Source organism: Populus nigra, chromosome 6, assembly GCF_951802175.1.
Source record: "Populus nigra chromosome 6, ddPopNigr1.1, whole genome shotgun sequence".
Taxonomy (NCBI): domain Eukaryota; kingdom Viridiplantae; phylum Streptophyta; class Magnoliopsida; order Malpighiales; family Salicaceae; genus Populus; species Populus nigra.
In genome coordinates, this window is record NC_084857.1 from 18,602,088 (window position 1) to 18,611,660 (window position 9,573).

At 38.4% G+C, this 9,573-nt stretch overlaps 2 protein-coding genes across 9 annotated transcripts; both read left to right on the plus strand.

Moving 5' to 3' along the window:
* Nucleotides 1-738: 738 nt before the first annotated feature.
* LOC133697415 (guanylate kinase 3, chloroplastic-like) lies at nt 739-5,713 on the plus strand. Of its 8 annotated transcripts, XR_009842870.1 has the most exons (3): nt 739-1,784; nt 2,391-2,513; nt 3,645-3,848. XR_009842870.1 is itself a non-coding variant. In XM_062119938.1 (2 exons), the coding sequence occupies exon 1, from the start codon at nt 753-755 to the stop codon at nt 1,755-1,757; it is 1,005 nt and encodes a 334-aa protein (XP_061975922.1). In that variant the 5' UTR covers nt 739-752; the 3' UTR covers nt 1,758-1,784; nt 5,221-5,713. The 8 variants fall into 8 exon arrangements, 7 of the variants coding, with proteins under 7 accessions (XP_061975922.1, XP_061975924.1, XP_061975927.1 ...); XM_062119938.1 differs by lacking the exons at nt 2,391-2,513; nt 3,645-3,848 and adding an exon at nt 5,221-5,713; XM_062119940.1 differs by lacking the exons at nt 2,391-2,513; nt 3,645-3,848 and adding an exon at nt 5,050-5,217.
* Nucleotides 5,714-5,845: 132 nt separating this feature from the next.
* On the plus strand, nt 5,846-9,279 carry LOC133697414 (uncharacterized). The gene is made up of 2 exons (XM_062119935.1): nt 5,846-8,561; nt 8,708-9,279. The coding sequence occupies exons 1-2, from the start codon at nt 6,507-6,509 to the stop codon at nt 9,131-9,133; spliced, it is 2,481 nt and encodes an 826-aa protein (XP_061975919.1). The 5' UTR covers nt 5,846-6,506; the 3' UTR covers nt 9,134-9,279.
* Nucleotides 9,280-9,573: the final 294 nt, after the last annotated feature.

Below are 9,573 nucleotides of genomic sequence, written 5' to 3' on the forward strand. Positions count from 1 at the left end.
GATAATCCAATATGTTGTCGCCTCAATATTTTTTTTTTAAATGATGTTATCTTGAAATTTTTTAATTAAAATATTTTTTTTAGTTTAACATGGATGTCCGGGCCAGCTTGCGCGCACCTCGACTAATCCCACGGACCCTGAAGTTAACGACCATGTAAGCCTCTAGTGGCCATCATATGAGCAACCACAAGGCTCGAACCTGAGACCACAGAGGGAACAAACCTCTTGGTCCATATTTTTATTAGTCATCTAAGTTGCTTTCAGATTCATCAAATTAATTAAGTTACATCGGATCAACCTCCACATGGTTTAAATTTTTTTTTAACTAGAAAAACATTAACAACGCTTGAATATTTATATATTTTATTTGTAGTGAAATGCAGACAAATAATATAGTATTTACTATTAGGTGATATTGAGGTTAAAAAGATTATGGAAATGATATTGATAGATGTAGAAAAGAAGATGACGAGATCACGAGGATGAAGATGATACAATGATGGCCGGAGAAAAAAGCTTTGTTGTGTTTTTAAAAAAAAAGAAGAAATACCAACTTTTTAACGACTATTTTCTTAGAAAAGGTTGTGACAATTAGTTGATATTAAAATTGTAATATTTAATTTGTGAGTTCACTTTCAATATAAAATCAATAATAATAATAAATTTGTAATTTTTTAAATTTTGTGTGTTGATTGAGTTCTTGCTTTATTAACCTAGTGGATAAATTGTTATCAACTAATAATTTTACAAAGATGCTGCAATGCTTCTATATAAGCAGAGATAGTAATTTAATCCTTTATTCAGATACTAAAACCAAGCTCCACCTTCCCCTTCACCTTCCGTTCTCCACGTACAAAACCCCTAATCCCCTCATGTTTCGCAGACTCTATTTCTCCCTCTCTCGCCCTAACCCAACTCTCTTCTCTCCAATCTCTCACCACGAAAATACCTCTCTTATCATAAATCACAGCAAACCCACTTCTATCTATGAACGTTTCACTTCAACCCCACCAAGATTCTTTGCTTCTTACACCAGAACGAGCGATACCCAGAAGCCTAAATTCACTATTCCACCTCCTGATAAAGCCTCAAAGCCTGAAATGCTACGTGCCCTTGAGTTCTCAATGGGCTCTTCTTTTAGTACTAACCCAATTTGCCCCCTTCCAAACCCTTTAATCATTGTGATAAGTGGTCCAAGTGGGGTTGGTAAAGATGCTGTTATCAAGAAATTGAGACAAGTTAGAGAAAGTTTGCATTTTGTTGTGACTGCAACTAGTAGGCCAACGAGAGAAGGTGAGGTTGATGGTAAAGATTATTACTTTGTGTCAGAGGAAGAATTTTTATCAATGATAGAGAGAAATGAATTGTTAGAGTATGCACTTGTCTATGGTGATTATAAAGGGATACCAAAAAAGCAAATCAGGGAGTTTATGGCAAAAGGGCATGACATAGTTTTAAGAGTTGATGTACAAGGGGCTGAGACTTTGAGGAAGATTTTGGGGAATTCTGCTGTCTTTATATATTTAGTGGCGGAGAGTGAGTTGGCACTTGTGGAGAGGTTGATTGATAGGAAGACTGAGACTAGCGAGGCTTTGCTTGTGAGGATTGCGACTGCGAGAGAGGAGGTGAAACATGTTAGGGATTTTGATTATGTGGTAGTGAATGGTGAAGGGAAGTTGGATAATGCAGTTAAGCTGGTGGGATCAATCATTGATGCTGAGAAGGCCAAGGTCCAGCAAAGGAGGGCTGTGATTTAGTTGAGGGCTCAAAGTATTGTTTTTGAGGTATGGACAGTGCTTTCAGTGGTTATGCTTTTCTAAGTTTTTATTTTTGTGGAATTGAATGATATGATTGCATTTGAAGGTTGTAATTATGGATTTTAAGGCATGAGAATCTGAACGTAGGTTAGAAGTTCAGCACTGGATAAAGCTCGTTATGTTCAGTTAATAATCTTGTTGGTTTTCTACTTTGGTATGCGATAAAACACTGACAGAGGTCCACTGTGCATCTAACCAGGCGTAGGAGTGAACCCAGCTTTAATTGACTTGTCTTAGGAACTACACTAAATTGTTCATTATAGACACAAACTCAAGAAAGCCTTGTTCCCAAACTAGTGGAGGTCAGCTGTGAGTATGCAGATAGGTGATGGATGGATGAGTCTATTGTATTGGAAAAGAGGCAGTGTAATATAAAAACTGCATTGTTTTTCATAAATGCTCCATAATAGTTGAATTGATTGTTCTAGAGAGAGGAGTGTATTTGGATTACAGTTTAGAAGAGATTACAATGTTTTGCAGATTCTTGTTCTATAGTCAAATTTTCCATATGAGTACATAGGTTGATGTCTGAATCTGGCAGCTTTATTTATTTCTCTCTCCTGTTATCTGTAGGTTCATTCTTATTGCAACTGTAACGACTATCCTGATGTCTTATAACTGCTCACCTGAGTCTCTGAGTCCCTATGTCTTACAACAGCAAGCCTTTTTAAGCATTTTGCTTTGGTTTGGTTAAGGGTGGGTCACATCCTTTATTTCATGGACAATCACATTCATTTTTAGTGCTTTTATATAACCAGAAAGAACTTCCTGCAATAAGATATCAATCACCTCTCCTTGTACATTTGGAATAGGCAAGCACCTGTCATTTTTGCATATTTTTAGAGGCATTATTTTAATTCTGTGAAGTTATTTTTTCCTTATGACTTCTCACATAACAGATTAAATGTTGCATAACATAAGTTAAAACAAAAATTCAAAGAATGTGTGCATTTGAAAGTTATCATTGTGAGTTATATGACGTGATGATCTGAATGTATGCTAGAATGTTAGGATTGGATGGAGTTCAATTATTCAATTTATGGTTTTGATCAGGCGTGAGCAAAAAAACTGAAAAACAGATTAAACCGAGAAAATCGGAAAAAAAAAAAACCGAAAAAAAAACCAATTAAACCGATTAAAATTTTAAAAAAACCGGCTGGTTCGGTTTCGGTTTTATAAGCAAAAAACCAAAAAAAAACTGGAAAAAAACCGAGCCAAAACCGGAAAACCGAGCCAAACCGGTTTGAACCGGTTTTTGCCCTAAAAAACCAAACCAAACCGAAACCGGTCGGTTTGACCAGGTTTTGGTTCGGTTTTGGTTTTTTTTTTAAAAAAAAAAATTCGGTTTGGTTACTTTTTTTTGATAAAAACCGAACCGAACCGAAAATGATTGCCCCTAGTTTTGATGCATTCTGATTCTGTATCCAGTAAAACACTAATAGATTTTCCATGTGAATCTAACCAAGCTTTGGAATTAACCTGAACGTAGTTGACTTGACTTGGTGTCCCATACCAACTTGTTTATTTACTCGTACAAACTAAACTAAGCAGAGGTCAGCAACGGGATGCTGATTGCAGATGGATGGCTAAGTGTATTGTAATGTAATAGATGCACCATTAAAATTGAATTGGCGTCCTAAAGAAATAAGAGATTATAATGCTTCACGATCCCTCGTCCTATATTCATTCATTTTTTTTGTAAATCCATGTCAATGTTCAAACCAAGCTGTTCTAATGTGTTTCTCCCCTCATATTTCAGATATATTCTTCTTATTGCAACTGTAAGGCTTACCCCCCAGTCTTGTATCTGTGTACTTGTTTATCCAGGTCCCAATGTCTCAAAACTTGCAAGTCAGTTGAGGTTAGTGTCAATGTTTATGTATAGAATGGAGCGTTGTAATCAGTTTAACTGTTCTTAGATAACACAAGAAGCTTCCTGCAACAAGACGTTCTCCTCTCAAACATTTGGAATAGGCAAACACAAATTCATTGATGCCATATACTTCTGGAATGCCATCTTATATCTGTGAAGTTTTTTTTTTTTTTTTTTGTATGCTCTATTCTTATAACTCATTGAATGTTGCATACCAGAAGTTAGGTCATTTGGTTGTGCAGGTGGCGGATTGATCAACTGGCCAGTGAAATGTTTTTAACTGTAATGATTCTAGTGAAATTCGATCAACCTGTTATTCTGATAAAGTTTAGTGAAGTGGTCATCTAACTGATAATTGGCTTTCTTTGTACCACAAACTTTATACAATGAGAAGAAATGCTATGGAGAAACCTTGTGTTCTTTGACAAACTCTTTTTTCAATCAGACAATGTGTTAGTCCTTAAGTTTTTATTGCATTTTGTTAAAAGAGAAACAGAATTGCATAGCCAAGATGTAACTAACCTACCAGAAAGTCAGATATTGTTTCTGAATTTCTTTCATAAATTTGGAAGAAAAGACCCATTTTTCCAAAGAAATTCTCTGTTTGGATTCTGTTACTTGCCTTTGCTAACTTCCTCTATGCCTGAACCGAATCTGGTCTTTGTTGCCTCGAAATTAGGTGGTTTATCATGGGAAATGCATGCAAAAAGTTTCTTTCTTGTCAAAGATTTGTATTTTCATCCACTCGTACTATTGTTTTTTTATCCGGGACAACAAAAGTACCGAAAAAATGGTGACTGAGTTACTTTAGAAAATTGGCTCTGGTAATTAGCCGTCAGTAGATATCTTGCACATGGACAAGTGTTCAGAATCGAAGTTGCAAAGTTTGCCATCTGTGGGAAGCAACCTAGTGGTAGTGGGGATAGATCTGTGTAAGTGTAATGGAGCCCATCTTAGTTTGTGGTTTAGGCGTGGTTGGATAGAGCAATAATGGGAGAGGAGAACATAGGAATAGGACAATCTTATTTTAACATTTCAAAGTTTATTTCAGCACATCAAGAAGGAACTCCTCAAGTTCATCGATGCAACTTTTACATTTCATTTTTTTTTGGTAGAAATTAAGTTTTACCATGATCAATCCAAGTGGGGATAAAGATTGTTTAAGGTGTTGGATTATTATAGTTGCTTGTTTCTGGAGTGTTGTGTCCATTTCAATCTCTTAAATTTGATAGCATTTCTATTCAGCATGCCGTCTACAAATTTCATGTAGTTGGAATGATCTATTGACCATTGCTGGAATTCCCAGTGAGCTGATGATGGAGCTCTCAGCTAAGTTGAATCTGACTTATTCCTTCGCAGAAGCATTTTGATGTTTGAAGGATCAATCTCTATTTCTTCGAAGAAGAATCCATTGGAAAACACAAAGAATTGGAAGTTGGATGTTGAAAGAAATAGTGATTGGTAGTCACTCTACTAGTGTTGGTTCTCTCTCTCTGTTAATTTATTTATTGAAAATTTTGTTTTGCACAGGCCTACTTGAGACTTTGCTTGCCCCAATCTTCCGTTTTCTATTCCGGCAAAGATTTGAACTGGTTTCCCCCGTCAAGTATCCATACTAATGAAGACCACGCGCAACAGCAAAGTGACTATCTTGCACCATCGTCAAGTGGAAGCCAAGGCTCCTGAATGGTGAGGGAGACTTTGTCAATCCGGTTCATTACAATTTACAAACCAACCTAGCTTATGCCTTATTAATTATGGTCTGACAAAAGTAAGGTCTCCATCAAAGCCGAGCTATTCGTGTAGTTTAAGGGATAAGTAGGGTTTCGTGTCCCATCCCATTGAAAGGAGCCTTTGCCTTGACACAAGAGAAGAGTCCTTCTGTAAATCTATTTCTGCAAGCCATAGATAACCAGCCAAATTTGCTAAATTCACACTTGTAAAGACCTTGACTACGTCATCGAATTTAAGAATCCAGATATGGAATGAGTCAAAAAAAAAGAAAAAGAAATTAACGATGTCCCTCCCTCTTGAAGGAAATAAGAACAACAACTTGATGAAAAAAACCCCGTTTATCCTCATTGAATCATTGTGAATTATGGGTTGGTTCCGTTAATAATAATAATAATAAAGCCATAAATGAAAAGGTGGAGTGTACATCACTATCATCTTAATCATTCAAATAGGAATCATCTCGGGAATCTGGAGTTGGCAATTATTCCTACTTGTTCCCATGAAGAAGAAAAACAGGATTAATCAAAGGCTACTTGGGTGCATGCCAGAGCACGCTCAATGGTCCTGTTCTAGTACCCCCAAGAACAGGAAAAAAAAACAAAAACAGATTGAACCGTAAAATATTGTAAGAGCAAAGGACATGGAAAAGTGCAAGCAACTTCTCCAGCTGCAGTTATACCCTTTATTAAGGGTTTGTTAACTTTCTAGTTTTGCTTGCGAGAAAAAGAAGCTTTTGGCTGGTTTAGATGGCCCATGAGGAGACTTATTGGCGAGAGACAACCGACTTTAATAAGCCATCACATGACCAGAGAGAGGGATAGTAGAGTGGACAACCCTTGCCGGCAAAGTTTTATAGCTGAGCAAGACTTCCTAGGAAAAACTGCAGAAACAGAGAGCAACTTTTAACGTTTCTCTACATTTTCACAAATTAAACGTGCTCCCTAAGCTAGTTTTTCTCTTCGTTTTATAAGCATAGTTTCTCTTCTTTTTTCTTGCACAAACACCATAGTCTAAGAATCAAACCACTCTAGCATTTCCAAAGGCAAGTTTTGCACAACTGAAGGTCGGTCTAATCCGGTGGTATGGATCGTGGCGTATCGGAAGAAGATGGCAGCATTCGTTTTCCGGTTGACGAGCTTCGCAGGCTTAGCGAAACCTATGGCTCTGCAACCATTTTTGAGCCTCAGAGTGATATAGGAAAGAGAGACAGTAGCACTGGAAATTCGGTTTCTCCAACATTACCTGCACCGGAGAAGAAACTCACACTCTTTGCTCTTCGCCTAGCCATTTTTGAGAAGGCAGCTACTTGCCTCGGAACCCTCGGGTTCATCTGGGCAACAGTTGTTCTTCTCGGAGGGTTTGCGATTACTTTGGATAAAACAGATTTCTGGTTTATCACCATTATTCTGTTGATTGAAGGGACTCGAATATACAGCAGGAGCCATGAGCTTGAATGGCAACACCAAGCCACCTGGTCAATTACTGATGCTGGGATTAACAGTTTCCGGGCATTGAGATCCAGCTCCCACTTCATTATTGAAACTGTGAAAGCACTTTTTAGGCCAATAACACGGGTTCAAAAGCAGAGTCTGCATACCAGAGAAATAAGGAAGAATCCTGATGCAGAAATCTCTGGGAACTGGGGAGTACAGAGGAAGCTAACTCGGACATGGACAAGTTCAGATGTTCCTATTCTACCATATGCTCAATGGTTTTTTCTTTCAAAAAATGTCAGCAAGCTTCTCTATTGGCTCCAGCTTGCATCTGCATCAGCCTGTGTGGTTTTATCATTGATGAAACTCATCAAACATAACTATGGTGAGGTTGAGAAAGGGAATACTGACAAGAGGAACCGACAATCTGCACTGAATATTTTCTATTCTTTGGCTTTGGCAGAAGCTCTGTTGTTTCTGATGGAGAGAGCTTACTGGGAGTGGAAGGCAAGCTACTGTAAACTGCTGGAAGAGGTGAGCAAAGAGTGTGATTTGGGGCTTTCAGGCATGGTTTCGATCAGAAGGTTCTTCTACGATGCCTACTCTAGGTGTCTTGAGGGCAGTATCTTTGATGGCCTAAAAATGAACATGGTTACTTTTGCTATGGATCTATTGGCTTCGAATTCCCCTGATGAACAGCTCATTGGAGCTAGAATTCTTCGTCAATTTGTGATGAATCCTCAGTTTTCTGATGATACTCTCAAAAACATTGGGACAAACATATCAATGATAGACCGATTAGTGGAGGTATTGAACTGGAAAGACCCGCAGGAAGAAGAGATCAGGAGGTCAGCTGCAGAGATACTATCAAAACTAGCCGGCAAGAAGCAAAACTCCCTACGGGTTGCTGGAATACCTGGCGCATTGAAGTCAATTTCATCTCTGCTACAAACCAATAGAAGTTGCAGCACCACAGCTGATGAAATTGGTGAAAAAACAATCATCTGTGATCATGCACATTATGGATTCTGGACATTTAATCATTTAGGACTTCTTATCCTGAAGAAGCTCGCTCGTGACCATGATAACTGTGGGAAGATTGGAAATACAAGGGGCCTCCTACCGAAGATCATTGATTTCACACATGTAGAAGAGAGGTTGCTGAAAGATGAAAATGTAACACCATCTCAGATTTTGACAGTGAAACGTTCTCTGCAACTGGTGAAGATGCTGGCAAGCACAACAGGCACAACAGGTAATAATCTTCGAAGAGAAATCTCAGAGATAGTTTTCACCATCAGCAATATTAGAGATATTCTACGGCATGGCGAAAAACACCCAATGCTACAAAAACTCAGCATAGAGATATTAACCAGTCTTGCACTAGAAGAGGATGCAAAGGAGAGGATTGGGGGCACGGGTGGAGTTCTTAAGGAGTTATTCAACATTTTCTTCAGCCAAGGAATTCCTGAAAATCAGAATCATGCAAGAATAGCTGCAGGAGATGCTCTAGCAATGCTGGCCTTGGAAAGCAGAAGGAATTGTCTTCGCATTTTGAAATTAAAAGTACTGGAAAGGCTAGTTGGAGCACTGGAGGTCCCATTGCTCAGGGTAAATGCGGCAAGAATTCTACGGAACTTGTGCACCTATAGCGGAGTAGATTGCTTCGACCAGTTGAAGGGCGTAGCAGCTGCTGTACCCACGGTAAGTGCTTTCTAGTTCTCTTTAAATTATGTTTCTATGTTTAGAAAAGGCATGGGAAACAGGATTTCGTTTTGTAGTCTGATCTAAACTGTAAGAACTTCTGAACAGAAACTTAGTTTTCAACTCTCTTTCCCCTCGTGTTGCAGGTGCTGGAGGCAGTTATGTCTGAAGAGAACAAACTACAAGAAGTAATGGTAGGACTAGCGGCCGAAGCTTTTAAATTCATGACTCCTCAAGAATCCAACATCATGTTTGAAAGAACTGGTATAAAAGAGGCTGAACTAGCCAACAAAATACTCCAGATTCTTAAAAAAAACGAAAATCCACCGGTCAAGGTTCCAAGAATAAGAAGGTTTTCCATAGAGTTGGCGATTTGGATGATGCGGAACAACACGGCGAATGTACGTACTTTCAAGGACCTGGGGTTGGAGAAGGAATTGGAGGGGGTTTTAGAATCCACGGCTGAGGTTGAAAGCTTCAACATATTCTCTGGCACTTCTGGGCTGAGTCGCCACAGCACAACTATTCACTCACTTGTTGAAACTGCATTGCAGTTGCTGGAAGACAGGTAAAATTGTGCAGCAGAAAGTTCCAAACAAGTAGTCGTGTGAAAATGAATGCGCCAAGTTATAGGAGATTCTTTTTTCTCTACATGATATTTATGCATATGTATATGTTTTTGCAAATAAAGAATCAAGTTAATGATCTTTACCGACAAGATTCTTTGTGGGATCATGCTGCAGTTTGTAGAATAATCTTGTATTATCTTGAGTTATGGTCACTTACTTTGAGTTTTTTCCCACGTTAACACAGTGACAAAAAGTTACATAATCGGGAAAATATTTTCTAATCTGGCACAATCGGTAATCACGCATGTAGTATTTATAAGACCTACTAATACGTGCATGTGTTATATAGATGATCATTGTCTGTGCATATACTACATATACGGATCTTGCATGTACTCTATGCATGATTACCTCCCCCTACCCACTAGATCTCTTTCTTTATC